General features: G+C 38.2%; 1 protein-coding gene across 1 annotated transcript in view; it reads right to left on the reverse strand.

The window, feature by feature from the left end:
• Positions 1-18384, reverse strand: part of Rxfp2 (relaxin/insulin-like family peptide receptor 2) — a 55316-nt gene extending 36932 nt beyond the window's left edge. The window contains exons 1-4 of the mRNA XM_013515731.1: positions 18141-18384; positions 6940-7086; positions 4520-4597; positions 780-885 (exon numbers count right to left, since the gene is read on the reverse strand). Coding sequence (XP_013371185.1) covers positions 780-885; positions 4520-4597; positions 6940-7086; positions 18141-18384 — 575 coding nt within the window. The remainder of the gene's footprint in view (positions 1-779; positions 886-4519; positions 4598-6939; positions 7087-18140) is intronic.
• Positions 18385-20240: the final 1856 nt, after the last annotated feature.

Below are 20240 nucleotides of genomic sequence, written 5' to 3' on the forward strand. Positions count from 1 at the left end.
GGTACTTTGTATGACTGGCCACACAGAAAGTTTGTTTATACCAGCATCCCCATAAACATGTGAGTCATAGTTGCATTAAGACATTACAGTGGCAACAGTGCCACTAGGAAAAGGAGCTTTTCAGCTCTTTTATAATCTTATGGTATCACAAAGAGATATATGGTCCACCGTGAGTCTTATGACTGCAGTTTGCAAATACTTAAGCAGTTTAGCGTATACCAGATTGGAACATTTCTGGTGATTTACCTTTTTCTTTCATTTTCTAGCTAAGCTAATAAAAGAGCAAACAAAACCAAAACAACCAAAGTTCCTAACCATCTCATACATCATGAGAGGACTGCAAATTCCAGAGGCTCTTAAAATTTTTAGGCAAAATGCAGATGCTCTGTGCAACCTGACACAGCCAGCTGCATGAGTCTTTTATCCTTTGTAGGCTTGGATCAATTATTGAGAATGAGATGGAGTAAGTAAATGTCTTTCCTTTTGAACATTTCTGTACAGGCGCATAAACAACAATACGCAAATTATAAAGCAACCGAAAATGAGAGTTACAGATCACAGACATTTGTGAGCTGAACATTAACGGGGCTAATCTAATGTATGGTGTTTAAAGACATTTTTTTTTTTTTTCCTGGAGAAGAATACAGAACTATCTGATGTCTGGTTTTAAATGGAAGTTCAATTATTTTGCTAATGTAACTACAGAGAAGCACTATGGGGTTTTCTTTGGTTTTCATGTCACTCCAGGGACAAATATCATCCATAGATATTCTACTCACAGTAATGTCACATTGGAGGAAATTGTAGGCACAGACTTTAGACCAGCGTTTACACATTCCAATTCAGTTTCTTTGCAATCACAGCGTTGTGGATAATGGTTTAGAACTGGAAGCAAAAGAGGAAAATTTTACTAGAAAAAATAAATTTCCTTAATTATGAAAATAATAACTAACATTGTCTTCTTTTCATCAAAAGTATAGCATTCACATCTGGTAAATGGTGTTAATCAGCCCATAGTAAAAGCAAATTCAAATTCTTTACTAATGAAGTATAGACTAATCGAATCATCTGAGTTCTAGCTTCCAGTGGTCATTTCAGAGACATTTAACGGTGAATACAAAGAAAACACAGACACATTTAAGCAGGATAAAATCATATGGGAAAGCAAGATAAGTTTTCTTCAATGAAAAATAATAGGACTGAATAAATCTTAATGGCAATGATTGGGTCAACGCAATTCAGTAGCACAAACTAGGTGCTGATTAAATGCTTTTTAAATTAAAATTTAATTTGATTTTTCTTCTCCTTTCAAACTTAGAGCTGCAAGAAAAGTGACAGATAGATTCTCTAGGAGTCACTGTTGTACTTCACTAAAATCATTCTTGTTAGATTTAGTTTCATTGTTTGATTCTTTGGTTTTCATTACCCAGAAGTTAAAAGTGGCAAGTAAAAGTCATGGAGAAGCTATAAAACTGAGAAAATGAAAGATCAGTCTATCTAAAGTATTCAGAAGAAAAAAATCTTCAGAATTCACTTTGAATGATCTTACAGAGTTACTAAGGTAATGGCATATGAAGGAGTGGGAGATCTATGGGGGAAAATGGACAAACCTGTCCACAGGACAATCGTGTGTGTGTGTGTGTGTGTGTGTGTGTATGCACACATGCATGTGCGTTTGTGCATATGTATACATGTGTTAAGAGAGAGAATATTTCCGGAATCTGATTTCTCTACTGACCCTATGGCTATTTGAGCTGATGCAGTTAAAAAAATGAGAGGTATTTTCAAGTTTATATTATTATTTATTTAAATGTGATTCTAAGTTCTTTCCAGTTACTCTACTTCTTTTGGATCACTTTAAGCCAAATGTTATTTTTAAAACGAATTTTAGTAGTAACAGCACATTTGTTATTGAGTACCTATGTTATGCAAAAGATGCTTTTAGTATATAAAGTTTTGGAACAAATTTTATGTGGTCTACAGGTACATGTTAATTAACTCTGCTCCCTAAAGATAATATGAACATGCTCACTTCAATTCTTCTTGATGTTTAAAATATTATGGATATATATTTAGAATGGAAACCTGTGGTCAGAAACTTTTATTTGCCAATAAAAGAATTTTCATATGGCCAAGCTGGGAGCGTGGCCTAAAATCAGAAATGTGGGCATAACCCTTCATTCTCCTTCTCTTGCAAGCCCGCTATCCCTCCAAAAATCCAAGTGGATTTTTCTGTGGCCTGTTGCATCTTCTGTTACTTCATTCTTCTCAATGGCATTTTTGGGTCTCAGATTCCGGAGCATTGCAATAAACATAGTCATCAGTATTGCCATCATCCCTTCTGCTCAGTCGTATGATGGACATTTAGGCTTCAATCATTCTCCGTCGTAGGGTCTGTCGTGTGCACTGTAGGATGCTCAGTGTCATTCCTGACCTGTATGAACCAGATGCCAGCAGCACACCGCCCCCAACAGCTCCGACAACAAAAAATGTCAACAAAAACTCTCTAATACAAATGTTCCAGCCAGACACACTGCTCAAGTAAATTCTTTGCAGTTTTGATGGAACAATTTTCCTCACATCCACTTCTAATCATGTGTTCTCCCTCATTGTTAAAACAAACAAACAAAACCAAACACAATAGAAACAAAATAAGAATTCAATCCCAACCAAACACAGAAGCCCATAACTTTGGTGATTGCCCACTATGTACAGAAGCTTGGTGCGAAATGGAATTCATACATTCAGAATAACTTCTTTGCTTCAAGAAGAATTGATTAGAATTTGAATCTTATCCTTTTTAATTTCTATTTTTATGCATTATATATTTGGGTATAATCAAATATATGATAAGTGAGTTATAAAGTGCGTAATATAGTCACTGCTTGGTATCTGAGCTGCTGATGCCCAGACCTTCCTGGTGGCAAAATCTGCAGATACTCAGTTCCCTTATATAAAATGGTATAGTATTTGCATAGAGCCTACATACAGTCTCTCTGTACTCTAAATCATCTCTTGATTACTTACAATGTACAATGCCATGTAAATAGTAGGTAAATAGTTGCTAGACTATATTGTTGAAGAAACAATGGGAAAACAATCTGTACAAGTTCAGTAACTTTTTCAATTTTTTTGATTAGGTGTTGGTTGAATTTATACTTGTAGAACCTGTGGATTCAGAGGACTGACTATATGTACTATGATATATATATATATATATGATATATATATACATATGTATAGTATAAATTTATGTACACTACTTTGTGTATGTAATTGAACATTCATCTACATAACTTTGTACACACACATGCAAATACACAAAAACCTAATTCTATCCACAGAATAGAGGCCAAGCTGCAAAGTGTATGCTCTAGCCTCCCTGGGCTGGCTCCAGCCTTCTGAGCTCAGCTTCTGCATCACCCACCGCTACCTCTCAGAATCACAGAGTGGGTGTGCAAAGGTGTTGCGAAGCATGCTCTGAACCTTCCACCCCTGCATTTTGCTGATCTTGCTCCTCTGCTCATGCTGTTGCCTCCTATCTTCTCGCCATTCAAGAACTTCAAAGTCCATCTCAAGTGGCATCTTCTCTGAGAGTATTTCCCCAGCCCCGGGCAGAGGCATCATTTCTTCTACTAGGGTTCCACATTTCCTTGGGAAGTGCTGAATAATCACTACTTCTGCAAAGATTCCTAAATAGTAAGGTGTTTGTGGTTCGGTACCACATTGTCAGTGCCTAAGGGGCTAGGGAGTAGTTGATGCATAATATGATGACTGATGAAAATAAATGAACTGAAAACCTCACTATTTATCACTATTGTTCAATATCTCTATATATTTTCAATTGTAGACTAATACAGAAAAGTAGCATGAACGGAGATAGTCATTTTCCTGTACGTGTTTAGTGTCACAGGCAGACAGTAGATTCATCGACCAATGAAACAAATTGAACCAAAATTGAAATTCTGAAGGGAATTTATCGTACTCTAGTAGTTCCCCCTTATCCACAAAGAATATATTCTAAAAGGCCCCCCCACCCCCAGCAGATGCTTAAGACCATAGCTGGTACCAAACCCTACATTCGCTATCTTTTTTCTACACATGTATACCTATCATAAAGTTTAATTTGTAAATTAGGCCAGTGAGAGATTAACAAAAACTAACAATAAAACATTTATAACAATAAGCTGTCATAAAGATTATGTGAATGTGATCTCACTTTCTCTCCAGGAAATATTCATTTAATATACTCATTCATTCTTTCATTCATTCTTTTTTTGTGTGGTGCTGGGGATGGAACACAGGGCTTGCACATGGTAGGCAAGTGCTCTACCACTGAGCTCCATCCCCAGCCCGTCATTTAATATTTTCACACTGTGGTTGATTGCAGGTAACTCAGACCATGTGGAAGTGAAACTGGAGATAAGAGCAAACTACTATACTCATATAAATCCATGCATCACAAATCAAATCATGCTTTTCAAAAAGCTGACACTGTCTTCGAACCAATTCCACTTACAGCACTCCTGTGTTAATGTCACATTATTAACATTTCCATGCACTGTGCCAAATATGGTCGCCCATCCACTAGTGTCACCTGTGAAATGGTGATTAATATGTGTCAGTTATTCTAGAAATCATATATCATATTACAAAACAAAAGTATAAAGATTTAATAATGAAATGAAAGTTAAAAATTTGTTCAGAATGATTGATATTTTAAATATGTAGATAATAAAGGGAAAAAGCTAAGCAAATATTGGTGGTATTTCCATTTAATAACTACTATAAATATTTCAAATATATACTATAAAATGTAATGAAGATATGTAATTATTTTAAATAATTACAAATATCTTGAAAAATCACCTGTTTTAGCACTGATATTTTAAATTTTTGAGGATCTCAGAAGAAACTATAATCTGAGTTTTATTTTTGTCATATGTACACTGCTCCAAAAATATATGTACAAATGTGATTGATAGAGACAATGAGTTCTGACATAATTTACATCATCCTTCTGTTTTGTTTTGTTTTGTTTTGTCTTAGTGCTGGAGATTCAATGCCAAGCACATAGTCTTCCTCCAGCTATATAACCTTTTCTGAGGCAAAAACAAAGTGCTGTTTAATAAAAGGGGTTGAATCCTGTTGAGAGGAATAGCATTTCCTCAGTTTATCACATGTTAATGTCAAATCTGTCATGTTTATATATATATTCATTTATTTAATCTGAAGCATCATTACTTGGGCATATGCTATAAAAATGATAAGATTTGTATCGTAATGTACAATACTGAAGTTCACATAGATCAAAGAACTTAACTAATTGCCTACAAGCTCCTTTGGTCTCTAAAATCTTTATTTTCACTTCTCATTTATACCTTCAATGATTCTACTGTGATGACTTTGTGTTATAAGCTCCTCTGCAATATTATTTAATTTGGGTTTAGAGCATCCTTGTGGAGTTGCTAAACACTCATAGTCCTTGATTCCTAAGTGGCACAGAAGAAATATCTTTGAGTGACTTGTTCACTGGATCCAGGGAACTGAAAACAGATTGAGTGCCTGCTGTGTACTCTACCGCTCCAGGCTCTGATGGGAACAAAACCAAGGAGATGCAGGGTTCTTTCCAAGGTTCTCAAGGTGAAAAGAAACACATCGAAAAGCGAAGGCAGTCTATGTGGTGTGATTGTAGATGTGCACCCAGGGTACTGGGCAACACCATCCTAGACTGGTGATATGTCAGTGTGGCCAGGAAGCGCTTGTGAAGGAAAGGACACCTGAACAGGATCTTAAAGGATGAGCAGGAAAGACACAGGGAAGTGGACAAATTGTTTCCATTCCAGGGAAGCATGCGTGAGTCCCAAGGGCCAGTGGAGCAGATTTCAGACATGTGCCTGTCACGTGTTCCTGCCCCACTCTGATTTCTGGCTGGGCAATGCCAAAGACTGCAAGCCCTGTGTGGTGGAAAACATGCAGGAATCTTTTACATTTGGGAGATCTGAGTTTTAGGGTCTAATCTGTGACTAGCTAGACATTTCACCCTCTCTGGAATCAGTTCCTTTCACCTAAAAATAAGAGAATATGTAGAGTCTCAAGACAGGGACACAAGATTGGCTTGTATTACTTAATGTAATTTGACCTCTGTGTGCCTCTTAGCTTTCTATTTATAGCATTGTTCACTGAAGCCATATTGTTTTTTTAATCTTTCAAACATGTCATTCATTCAGCCTCTGTGCCTTTGCCCTTGCTGTTTCCTTTCCCTGAAATTCTCCAGCATATCATGCTTTCTTTTTTTATTTTTTTCATTTAGTTCTTAGTTCAAACGTCAGCATCCTAAAAAGGTTTTTTCTGCTTGTATTCTAAAAGTGCCCTTCCTCCCAAGTCATTTCCTGTCTTATCATACTGTTTTATTTTCTCCATGTCCCTCCCACTCTCTGAGAGTATCTAACGTATTTACATACAGAGTCATAGTGTTCTAAGTTCATATTGCCATAAGGTCAAGAGCCTTGTCTCTCTTGAGCCTAAGGTGTTCTAATAATTTGGAGAGCTCTTGGTACATATGTGGCACATAATATACCTCTATTCAATTAATTTAAGTGAGCTCATTCACATTTGTTTGGTTATTCTTACAGCTCAGCCCAATTACTCACCATTCAAGGTAGTGATAGGAAGCTCCTTAAAATTAAAATAGGAATATCCAAACAACTTTAAAAATATAACTTCAATTTTTGTGAAATATAACAGTTGATAATGCCACATTTCTGATTGAAACAAGCTCTATATATGAAAATTTGTCATTATCAGTAATGGATCAGAGAGTCTTGCATTACAAAGGGATTCCCTGTAAAGCACCAGATCATGCTTGCTACTTCCTCTGACCCTCAACTTGGTGCAGCTGGTGCAGTGGGGTACTGGGGAGCAGAGTTGGGGACTTACCACAGTTCTTCTCATCGGCACCATTCCCACAGTCATCCACGCCATCACAGTGAAAAGCCCGGGGCAGGCACTTGGTGAGATTCCCACAGGGAAAGTATCCTTTTTGGCACAAGGGAATGATCCTACTGCTTTCAGTCAGGGAAACATCTATTTGAAAGGGAAGAAAAAGGCCTTAGGCAAAAGAAGCCAAGTATGGGCATGGCCAAGCCCTTTCCACATTGTCCCATTTATTTTTTACCAGAGCCCTATAAATTGGGCCTTTCTGGTCACTTTGAATAATGTTCTGCATTGTAACATTTGAAATGACAACTATCAGACCTAACACCAGCCATACCACAAGTGGGATTGAAGTTCATTTTGAAACCATACTTTGGCAAGGTAATAGCAAGAAAACCAAGGTATTTCTTTACTTTTGCAAGAAAACAAGGAGTTGGCCATTCTTGGAAACAAAAAGGTAAAACATAAGTGAATAGGATCATATAGATGGATTTATTTGCTCAGTAATTTTCTTACAAAAAAGATGCAAAGTGGTTTATAAAATATATATACACAGGACTGTTTAAGGTGTGGGTTATAAAGGAACACTGAATCCGCTAAAATAGAAGAAGATAATACTACACAATAATCATTAACACTCATTGAATGTACCATGTACGCCAGGCACATTGTGCAGTAATTGTCTTAGTTAACCCAAGATACCTTTAGGTAACATTATTCTTCATGTTTCAGGCTAATGGAAGTTAAACATCTTGCGTGTGGTTGGTCACACACAGAAAGTGTGACACAGGGAGGGTTAAACTCAGTGTGCTGACACCAGAGCCCCACTCTTAATCATGGCGCTATGAGAATATCAACTCAGTCTCACACCTGCATTCAAAGAATGTAAGTCTTCCATGAAGATGAATTGAAAACAACTTTTTCATGCAGGGAATGCAGCACAAAGACAATATGGGCTAACCAGGGCCACACTGAATATAAAGCACAGGAAGAAAATATCATGAACAACTGCAAAAGTACTATATTTATGAATAGGGCCAACAAACAGTTCCAGATTGTTGAGAGAGTACTTTCCAGAAAATAAAGACAGGAGTAAATTATGGAAGAATGTACTTTAAGAAAGGAATTCAATGCTAAATTGTGGAAGCAACCTAAATGTCCATCCATCGAGGATTGGATAAGAAAATTGTGGTACTTTTATATAATGGAATATTACACAGCTATAAAGAAAGATAAACTCGAGGCTTTTATAGGTAAATGGTCACAACTAGAGACCATACTCATAAGTGAAATAAATCAGACCTGCTTGTGTAAGCACCGCATTGTTTCACTAGTGTAAAACCTGAAAGAGTTAATTTAAACTAGGAGGTATGATAGACATTGTGAAATGATGGGAAAGCACTCAAGGGTAAAGGGCAACTGGGATGTGGGAAAAGAGAAGGGAAAGAAGGAGAAATTTTGTATGTATGTATATACAGGATAGTTAACATTGTTGTTCTACTGTCTTCTATTTCTTTGCTGAAAGAAACTGTCAATGAGTCCTTGATTGATCAATATTGCATGTTTCTATCTGTTTTCATGAGAAGCCACTTTGAAGATATCAATATGTAATACAAAAGCATTGTTAATTTCCTACCACTTTGTTTGTAACTCTGTGTTGTCTGTACTGTTCTTTTGCTATTTTGTAAAAGGTTGTCTGTCTGTCAATGTTTTCCTCCTTTTAGTTTTAAAATAAAAAAAAAAGAAAGGAATTCAAGTGGAAACCTCACAGACATTGATGAAGGAGAGGGCAGATACATGACTGGTACTGTGGGCGCTATGTTTCACCGAAGTAAGAGAGTGAGAGAGATGTCTGTCGTGTTCCTGACATGCTGCTGAAGGCTGGCATTGTGACTGGGAGTGTCTTTGGGTTGGTGCAGGGAATGACGTCCTTTTAACATAGCAGAGGAAAGGAAACAAACCTTCATGGGACATGAGCTCCTTTGTGTGAGGTAAGTTTTAATTGTGTTGAAGGTTTATGGCAACCACATTTATTGGTATTATGATCTCTATGTAAAGATGGGTATTTGAACTTGAACATGGAGGTGTTTTCCTCTAGTTCTTGGGAAAATGGCCCTGTGTGCCCTGGGCCCTTGAACAAATTCTGCCTTGTAGTGAGTATCCTCTACCAGAAACCCCTGGAGAACCTCCTGAAGTGTGTTGGTCTTCTCTGACGGACAAATGAGGCATTTGTCAAAAGACAGGAGCTTGAATTTGACTCTAAAACTGTATCTGAATTACAAGTGCTTGTTAAACTGTTGTGACATCATTAGAGATTATTTGCATTTTAATGATTTGGTGCCAATGACCCTGGAAATCCAGGAAACACATAAAAGCAGAGCAGTTTGTCTTCCCCCTGGGGCAGGCTGACGTTGTGGGGCATCTCAGGGAACCTGCTGAGGCAACTTCTAGGCCTTTCCTGACGGAGGAGACCAACTCAGAGTGCAGGTCTTGCCTGCCTTTTTACCCACTGTGTTTTGATTCTTACAAAAGCAAAATATTTTCTCTGTGCTAGCTGCAGGGGCAAATAAATGATTTACTCTCAGCAACCAGGCATAAGACTAGTCAAGTCCGTGACTCTTTTAGAAAGATTTTCTCTGCTGTGTGGCCGTGGGTGCTGGCTTATTAAGAATGTTCACACAGGGAGAGCCGTATTGAGCCACAGACTTTCAAATCTCAACTTCTTGCTTATAGAGATTTGTAGAGAAGAAATTTCTTTTTAAAAACAAATTGTCCTCTGTTGTTTAGAACATGAACGAGGGACAGTCAATATACCTCAGGGTGGTAGATTTGAAATTTTAAATGCAGTAAAACACAGAAATAAATTTCGTATCACAATCCAACACAAACATGCACTTACCTGCCCACCCACCCATCCATCCACCCATACCCACATACATATTCCAACACAACCACGTTCCCCCACACTCACACGCCCATTCACATGTTCACACCTCCCCTGCAAACTGCCCTCAGTGAAAAAAATCCCTTGAAATATTGCTTACCTGTTACTGCCTGGGATTAACTTTGATGATTGCTATTCTTTTTTATTTTTATTGGTACACGTTTGGAGTATTAAATGATTACATTCTTCATGGGCATTGGTACATGCATGCAACTCCTCTTAATTATCTTTTTTTTCCCTTTCCTTTCCCTTCCCTCCCCACTCCCTCTATTTCTTGGTCCCTTCCCTTTTGCAAAAGACCTGCCTCTATATTTCTTTTCTTTGCTTTTTTTTGTACCAGGAGTAGAACTCAGGACCTTGTGCTGGTCAGGCAGATGCTTGTCCTGCTGAGCTATATCCCTGGCCCTATATTTTTTATTACCATTTATTCTTGTTGTTTATTTAGATTTTGGGTTTCTCATGTAAGAGAAACCATGTGATAGTTAAGCTTATCTGTCTGATTTATTACACTGAACATTATGGTTTCAAGGTGTATCCATTTCCCTGCAAATGACTCAAGTTTATCCCTTATGGTACAGTAGTACTCCATTGAGTAAAACTACCACATATTCTTCATCCATTCATCTGTTGATGGCCATATTGGCTGCTTCTAAGATTTAGATATTTTGAGTTGTGGTACTATAAATATGGGTATGCAGGTATGACTGTAATATGATGTCTTTAAACCTCTGGGAAGATAAATAGGAATTGACTCTAGAATGGAATGAATGGAATTTCTAGTTTTAGTGTTTTGAGGAATCTCCATACTGATTTCCCTAGTGGTTGTACCAGTGGACATTCCCTCCAGCAGGTAGAAGACTTCCTCTCCACCCTAAGCCTTGCAAGCATTTGTCATTATTTGATTTCTTGATGACGGCTATTCTTTTTGGAGTAAGATGGACTTACAGTGTTTTTTAATTTGCATTTCTTTAATGGCCAGAGATGTTGAAAATTTTTTCATTTATTTGTTGGACATTTGTACTTCTTCTGAAAAGTTTCTATTCATTTCAATAGCCTACTTTTGGACTGGGTATTTTTGGGGGGAGTATCTAATTTTTTGAGTTCATTATATATTTTATATACTAGTCCTCTGTGAGGAATAGCTGGCAAAATTTTTTTTCTAATTCTATGTGCTGTTTTTTTTCACTCTTTTGGCTATACCCTTTTCTGAGAAGAAACTTTTAAATTTTATATGATCCCACTTGTTGATTATTGGTACTATTTCTCGGGAAATTGGAGTTCTGCTCAGAAAGTCTTTGCCTGCCCCTACCTATGTCTTTAAGAGTTTTACCTATTTTATCTTCCAGTAGATTGTTTCCTTTTAAATATTTAGGTCTTTGATCTACTTTGATTTTAGCTTAGTGCATGGTGAGAGAAATGGATATAGATTCAATCAGCAGCAGTTTTTCCAGCATCGTTTGTTAAGAAGCTATCTTTTCTCCAGTATGTTTTTGGTGCCTTTGTCAAAGATCAAATAACTGAATGTGCCTGAGGTTGTTTCTGCATCCTCTATTTTGCTCCATTGATCCACATGTCTGTTTTGGTGCCAAGAGATCATTGCTATTCTATCTTGCTCTCTTGAAAAGATAACACAAGTCATTAAAAGATTTTCATGATCCATTAATGGGATGTGCCCTATTTAAAAATACTCACCATGATGAAGCTCTCCAGAGACCATCAGACCTGAATTAGAATTCTCTTTGACACTTGCCAGCTGTATGACCTGTGGGAAGCTACTCTACCTCTTTAAACGTGTTTCCTCACATGTAAGGTAGGGTTAATGAGAGCATCCCTCTCCTGGGGGCATTGCTGCTAACCAGACACTCTGAACTCTGCATAAGCATGGCTCTCGGTCAACCCTGGGCTGACGGTGGCATGCAGGCTATCTTAATACTAGCTACAAAAATAAAAGTTTCTCCCCCCACTAATTTTGTAGTACTTGAACTCACACCCTCATGCTTGTTAGGCAAGTGTGTTATGGTTGATACATTGTGCCAACTTGGGGAATCTAGAGGTTTGGCTATGTGACTCAGCAGTTCTGCCTCTTGGGGTGAAAAGGACACACCCTTACCCTTCTGGGATGTTGTTTATTGTGTTAATTTGAGAAGTTTAGAAGGTTAACTATGCAACTCAAAAGGGGTCCAAGGTGCTTACTTTGTATTCATCCTGAGCCTGTGCAAGAGGCAGGCAGGCAGAGGTTGTGGGTGTGGAGGAGGACCCCCACCTCCCCAGAGCGGGTAAACTGCATAAAAAAAGGAATTGAGGAAGGGCTGGCTGCTGGTTCTTCGGAGGAGTTCCGGTCTTCCCCTTCAGCTTGGTCGTCTCCTGGCTTCTGGTGCAGACTGTTGGGCTTCCGTCTGGACTCATCAGCCTTCTGGTGTTGGTTCTCCGGCCTTCATCATAGATTCTTCAGCATTCTGTCGCAGACCCATCAGCCTTTTGATACAGACTTGCAAGGACACTGCAGCGAGCTCCAGGCCCGGGGCTGGGCTCTTCAATCGCCAGCGTGCAGACACCCTCTGCACGCTTCCTCATCCAACTCTGTAGCTGACCATTGTAAGCCAAACTTGTAATTGCTTGTACATTTGTTTATCTTGTATTATATCTGTTCCTCTAGTAAGCCCTGACTGATACAAAGTGCTTTACCACTGATGTATGTCTCTAACTCTTTATTTACTTATTTATTTATTTTTATGCTTTGTGTTGAGATAGGATCTTGCTAAGTTTCCCTGGCGGGCCTCAAACTTTTCCCTGTTGCCTCGGTCTCCTGAGTAGCTGGAATCATAGGTGTTCACTATCCCACCTGGCTGTTCCCCTACTTCTTCATGTTACTGTATTTAAAAAGGCGTGTGGCATAAGGATATCTTATTTTAAGCAGCCTCAAATCTCTTTTGACAAGTGGAGGATGGTTGTAGATGATAAATAAGAAATAAAAATATCCTTATAACTTCTTTTCTTTTTAATGGAAGCAAAGTTTTATTAAAGGGAGGAAAATAGATATGACCTGCTAGCAAGTTTGTGTCAAGTGATAGTAGGAAGAAAAGTATACCTTACAGTGTGAGGGTGGGCCCCCCTACAACATGGAACTAGTGGTATCAACCTCTTAATGATTGTGTTTTCTCATCATACCACTGCTATATATGGGCACCCATGTTTATAGCAGCATAATTTGTCATAGGTAAATCTTGGAAACAACCCAAATGCCCATCCACTGAGGAATGGGTAGAAAAGATGTGGTATTTCTATACAATGGAGTGTTACTCAGGTATAAAAAGAAGATAAACTCAAGGGTTTTATAGATAAATGGATACAACTAGAGACCATACTCATAAGGGAAATAAATCAGACCTACATGTGTAAACATCACATTGTCTCCCTGGTGTAAGAACATGGAAGAGTAAATAAAACCCAAAATGTACAATAGATAATAAGAAAGGGAAAAATACTTCTCAAAGGAAGAAACAACTGGGATGAGGGAAAGAAGAAAAAGAAAGTACTAAGGCATTTTCTATATATCTATATATCTATTTTCTATATATCTGTATATAGATATATCTGTATATAGATATATCTGTATATAGATACATAGATACATACATATATATGGATCAGTGGCACAACTGTACTGCTGGTGTCTGATGGTTTGTTGAGGGGAACAGTTAATGATTAAAAATTTGTTTTTTTTTTTTAATATTTTGACCAATTCTGCATGCTTATATCTGGTAATCTGAGCAACTTATGTGATGACAAAATTTACAGTGTAACAACCATTGGTGAATTCCTACCATCCTGTCTAGTGACACTATGTATTGTCTCTAATGTTCTTTTAAATTATTATTTTCTTATTCCCTTTAATGGTTTGATCACTCTTCTGCTCTTACATCTGGTAATCTGAGCAACTTCATTGAAGATAACAATATATAATATAACAACCACTGTTAATCCCTACCATTTGGCTTAAAACCCCATATCAATTTTAATGTCCTCACTTTTTTAGTTTGTATTTTGCTATTGTTCTTTTTTTATTATTTTCTTTAAAATAAAAGATAAAAATTGTGTTTTCTTAATATTTATAAGGTCTAATTAAGCATTTGATGGAGGAGAATTTTGAAATAGAAAGTTGAGGCTGTGTAAGATATTGTGAAGATAGAATATTGTCTTCCTTCGGGGCTTTATCAGGCAGACAAGCATGAATGGACCCATGAGTGCTATATGCTCACCTCTTAGATGTGGACTCACCTGGAAGTAGAGGCAGACAAGTCAAATGTCACAGACAAGAAGGAGCGAGATTATTGACTTTTTGTCAGAAAATTTTGAGTTTCATCTAGCAAGCACGGGCAAAGGAAGGGGGAAAGGCATTCATCACGCACAAATGGGACTGCCAATTACATTTCTCACAATTCTCCCTTTCTCAGGCCAGGGGGCATCTTCCTGAAGAAATTTTAAGTATAAATTTTATATGGAAAGAAAATCAATAAATAAAATCTACTCATTACCCTTTACCCCCTGCATCCTAAATCCCTATTGTGTATCTAGTGTCTAGTGTTACTTGGGGCCCAGTGTGTTTTAAATAAATGAATGAGTGCATGAGTCATTTGGGAATAAAGAAGGCATTGAAGAAAGAACCCCTTTCAATATTTAATTTTCCCCAAGTTGCAGGCTTATGTTTTCATTCTGACTAAATATTGTTTAGTGTTCTATGCACTTCATTTGTCATTCTGCTCTAGGGTTATAAAATTTAAATAATAATAGAGAACCCCTGCTGTATTTGGCTTATACTGAAAAAGAACCAGTAGCCAACCATAGGAGGGATATTCTACTGCTTTTCCTCCTGCCACTAGTGAAAGTGGGAAGAGACAGTTTTGTTGACACTTGGGCATTATAAAAATGGAGGATGTCTACATCAAAGCAATACTGATAGCTCCCATAGCAATTTCTGTGAGAGCCCTACCAAACACCCAGCTGGGGAACTTTGAATATGGGAAAGAAAATTGCTCACTAATAGTCCTCCTCTACTCAGTATTCTGGACACATCTCTGCAAATGGATTGTAAAATGATTCCATGATAGTTTTGTAATGCCAACTGGACAGTTGTCCACCAACACTTTCCCTGGGGAAACAACAAGTAAAAATAAGCTTTCAGTTTCTCAGTTTGAGAATGGATGGAGATACGCAAGCCCTACTTTGCTTTGTTGGACTTTCTGACAATGGTAGTAATACAATAAGGAGAGAAAAGCGTGTGTCCTCTCAGTTCTGGGGGAGACGAACACCAGAGATTGACAGTTCCATGGTCCTGGGGTTGAGAGTGGAAGGAGGCCATTAGCCAAGGAGTCCATTTCCAAGAATCTACCTCTCTTATATTCTCTGATCAACTATCTCGCTCTGAAGAACTGTTGCTGGCCATGCTTTTAGTGGAAAGTCTTCCAAACTCTTGTCCCATACACTTACAAGTTCACCTGCATCCAGAACTGCTTTGTGTGTCAGGCAGGGATATGCTTTGCCCAGGTTTGGGGCAGGATTCACATAGGCTGCCCTGCTCAGGTGTATGGAAACCACACAGTCCTGGGCCAAGGCAGGGAAGCTTCTTTGGTGACGCACACATGATAATGGTCTCCCCTCCTGCCCTCTGTGAAGCCTCTCATTCACATTCTACATTCCTCTTGACTTCATTTTCTCAGACTCTCTTCACTAATCATTTCCTATATTCTCAATATTTTTGTCTCTGCACTTCTTACCTGTTAATCTTGTTCAATTTGGTTTCAGGAGTTGGGGGTGTGGCGCAGAGGTAGAGCTTGCCTAGCATGTGTGAGCTCTTGGGTTCCACCCCCAGAATGGTAAACAAGAGCAGCCACCAGCACAAAGCAAAGCAAAGCAAAGCAAAGCAAAACAAAATACAACAACAAAATGAAACAAAACAAAACAAAAATTTCGATCCTCCACCTACCCATACATCCAACCAACCAACCCATCTAAATCCTGTGATACCCACATGCCTGTAGAACTAAGGCACATTCTTGTGCCCTTCAAAATTAATTTTCTCAGAAGAATCATACAAATTAATGTCCATCTTTCTTACTATACTTTTACTCCTTAAACCACAAATTCTAGTCTTTACCCTGCTGTTCCTAAAATCAGTAAATTCAGTAGTCTTATCAAAAATCTCATCAAATCAGTAATATACTTTTTGTTTCTAAATCCAGTGTTACAGTTTTTATTTACTTACATTCCCTGAAGCATTTGACACACCATGGGCACTAGGTTGAAAGCTTTCTTTGCTTGGTTTTGTGTTCCCTGTGGTTCTCATTTACTTTCTCCTCTGAACGTTCAAAGAAGCTCTTTTCTCTTTATTTCCTTAATTTGCTAGCTACTTTTTTGCAGGGTCAATACCTGAAGATCACTGATATATATGAGGTCAGTGGCTTTTGGGCTTTTTCATTTTGTTGGTCACTAAAATCAAAGCTTTTAGACATACCTCAAAAAGTTACCAATATTCTCATTTGTCAAATAAGCATGCTCAAACAGTTCTTAGCTACTTTGTATTTTCATAATGGTTTACTAGGAAAGTGATATTTTATGGCAAAGATTACAGCATATCCACAAAAGAAAAGACAATCCTTTCAAAGGAATGCACTTGCCTTTATGAGAAACTATACTCATGGACTAGTGAAACTTTCAGTCTTGACCAAAGGAGTCTGGAGCATAGGGTTTTGGAACTGCTTGTGAGAAAACAGAATCTGGCAAAGGAACTGGGATTCTTCAGGGAGGCCAGCCTTCTTGCTGTAACTCACACACATTTCCTCCCAATTTATTTGTCTTTGACTTTACTTATGAGAGATCTCCAGGGATGGAACTATTGAATCCTGCTTTAAAATAACTATGCAAACTGAAAATAGAAGGTAACTTACTTGTTTTAATTAGGGGTCTCAATAGAAGCCCATAGAATGTAATATACTGCATGGTGAATTTCTGAAGGCTTTCTTTTTTATGTTGGGGACAGAACAATAGCACCCACTATTACTATATCTGTTAAACATTGTGTAGGAGGACGTAGCTAATGTAGTCAAGCAAGGAAAGAAAAATCAGTGGTATAAATCTTGGATCAGAAGAAATAAAACTCATTATTCATCAGTGGTACAACTACAAACATAAAACATCCAAACCATAAATTGTAGGTATTATTGAATATAACAAGGTTTCCTATAAAGTCTATATCATTAGTATAGTAAGAAACTAGAAAATGAAATGGTTAAGAAAATACCTTTTCCTGCAGCATCAACACTATTATATATATAGAAATAAATCTAACAAAAATGTGTGCAAGGCATTTATGTAAGGCATATGCTATGATTGTGAGATGTTTCCCAAATATACCTATATAACCAAATCAATCCCAATAGTGACCCCAGGAACATGCAGATTTGGGTGCAGGAATGGATAGGTCGATTCTAAGGCACATGGTAACGCAAAAAGTGCAGGAAGAGCCTGGTCATTCTTAAAGGAGAATGAGGTGAGCACCGTGCATATGAAGAATAGAACCATAATTTAGGGAGTGTGGCTAAGTGCAAAAATTAAAAATACACCAATGGAACAGCATAGCAGTTTTGGAAAAAATATAAACATGTTCAAACATTTAATTTAGCACCAGTGATACTGTTTAACAGAGAGAGGAAGTGATAATTCCTGGTAGATTTAGATAAAAATCTGAAAGGCAAAACAATAGCATTTCTGAAAGATAGTGTAAGTGAAAAATCTTTATGACTTTGGAGTAAAGATCTTAACAAGAAAACAGAAAATTAAAAATAGACAAATGCACTAACCAGAAAGGAAAATATACCTGTAGTAGGCTATATTAAAATTAAGGAATTCTATTAAAAATAAAAAAGTCATCATTAAGAGCACGTAAAGGCGAGTTTCACAGTAGAAGATATTTGTGAAGGTTTGTAATTAGAAAATATATAGATGTTCTACAAATCAATAAAACGATGGACATAAGATAGAAAAAAGGGTGAGAAGCTTGAACAGGTACTGAACAAAAGAAGACATCCAAGTGACTAAGCACACATGAAAAGGCACTAAATACAATTTATAATCAAGTCCATGCAAATTTAGGCCACAATAAGGTATCATCACAGAGTACTAGTATAGGCATAACAAAACAAATCAAAGCAAAACCAATGACACACTCTTTGGTGAAGATGTGAAGCTATGCCAGCTCTCACACTTCTGGGAGTGCTAACTGGAACAGCTGCTTTGGAAAACAGCTTGTCATCATCTACTGAGCTGGAAGCACCGCAAACCCTCTGAGGCGGCAGTTGTACTTCCAGGTGTGTGACCACAGAATACACATCAGTGTGCACCCAGAGTCCCAGATTCCTGAAACAATATTCACAGAAGCATTTGCTGCCATTCCCCAAACTGGAAACAAGCCAGATTCTTTGAACAGAAAATGGATCAAATTCTGGCATATCCCTTAGTGACATACTACATAGTGTGCAAAATGAGCAAAGGAGTGTCTGGTGTGATTTCACAACAAGCGGAACCAGTAGACAGGTAGCTCTTCTTGATGTTCTACCATTATATTAAAACCATTCAGGAAAGTATTCCTGCTACCCCAACTTTTATAGTAATACAGTCTGGAGATTTTGGTATGTGCTGTTGTTCTTTGAATCTGAAAAGCCATTTCTCTCTTTTTCTAGTTCCTCTCTTTCATATTCACCTGAAAAGTCATTCCTGGAAAAACTTTACTAACTGTGTTGGTTCGGGGGTTATTTTTGCAAGGGAGAACAACATAAAACAGGACACATATTTATGATTGTTTGTAACAGTCACCCAAAGAATGATATACAAGAGAGTGCAGGAAATCTGTCCACACACTAAGAGCAAGGAATCCAACTGAGGGCCTAGATCCCATGGAAATGTCCTGCATGAGTCCAGCTGAAGACCTAGAACACATAACAATGCCTCCCACGAATCCAACCGGAGCCCATGACAATGTCTTATACAGGCTTGTTTCATGGATCTGCGCTGGGAAGGCCCAAAGGTCAGTGGTGGAAGCTAGGAAGTCTGTGCCAGCAGGGTGAAGGGTCTGTATTAGTAGGCTGAGGGATCTGCACTGGAGCCAGGAAGTGACGCTCAGAAGAACCAGAGCTCCCCCGAAAGGTACCACAGCCATCCTCAGCAACAGTGAGGTCCCGAGCTCCTCTGATGATCAGGATGGCCAAATTTCCATCAGGGAAGCCAACACAGCAAGCTTTTCCAGGAAACCAGCAGTGTATTATCTTTCCCTCCGGAGCCAGGAAGCAATGCTCAAAGTGAGGACCAGAGCTCCCACAAAGTGAACCAAAGCCATTCTCATCACCAACGTGGTCCCAAGCTCCTCAGAGGATGAAAACAACCAAGTTCATCAGGAAAGTCACATGTAAGCTCTTCCAAAACAATCAATAGTTCCTTACAGCTTCTACCAGCTCCCAACAGCCTCTCTTAGCTCCCAATTGCCTCTTTAGTTCCCAAAAGCCTTTCTAATTCTTTTCCAGTTCTGCCTCTCATGCTGCTAGCAACAGTCCCCAGGTGGGCCTCCCACACCCAGCACCACACTTACTCAGTTCAGCTGGGGGTTATAAGTTGACCACCAGTTATCAGTCCGCTACACTAACTAATTCCTTCCAAGGCCATTCCAGAGTACAAACTTTCTCCCTAAACTATTGTAATAGTTAATGACACTGTATTCTAGTTATAGGTATTTTTCATTTTTGCAGAGTTCACTGTGGCCCAGCAAGTAGAAATTTTTAAATTTTGATTCTCCCAATTTCTAGACATGTTCTCAATTTCTAGCATATAGCACATGTCTCAAAAAGTATTGTCTATCTTGAACATTTCCAGGTATAATAATCTTGTTTTCATAAGTGAGTCACATACACCTGAATCTCTGTATATGGGAGTGGGGAGACAAAAGCCTTCAAGGGTAACCTATATCGGAAGCTTAGGCTAAATATAGGTGTACACGTGTTGGACATCAGTGTAGGTTCACTATATGGAGAAACTGTATGCTCCTTTTCCTTTTTTCATTTACCTTATATCAATGCTTACTTTTCTATGTTGACATTTTTGTTTGAAGTCACTCACTACAGAGGAGCGGAAATGGTTAGATCTCTCCTAATTTTCCAGGGGACTCTATGTAGGTTGGAATAAGTGGCCCACATCACTCTGGGAATCAGATCATATACAACAGGTAATTTCCTCACACTTTACTCTTTGCAGAACGTACACTTTGTGTGCACAGTGGGGAAAAATAGCCTACCATTTGTGAAACCCTGTGGTCTTA

Source organism: Chinchilla lanigera, unplaced genomic scaffold (assembly GCF_000276665.1).
Source record: "Chinchilla lanigera isolate Chin_1 unplaced genomic scaffold, ChiLan1.0 scaffold00030, whole genome shotgun sequence".
NCBI lineage: Eukaryota > Metazoa > Chordata > Mammalia > Rodentia > Chinchillidae > Chinchilla > Chinchilla lanigera.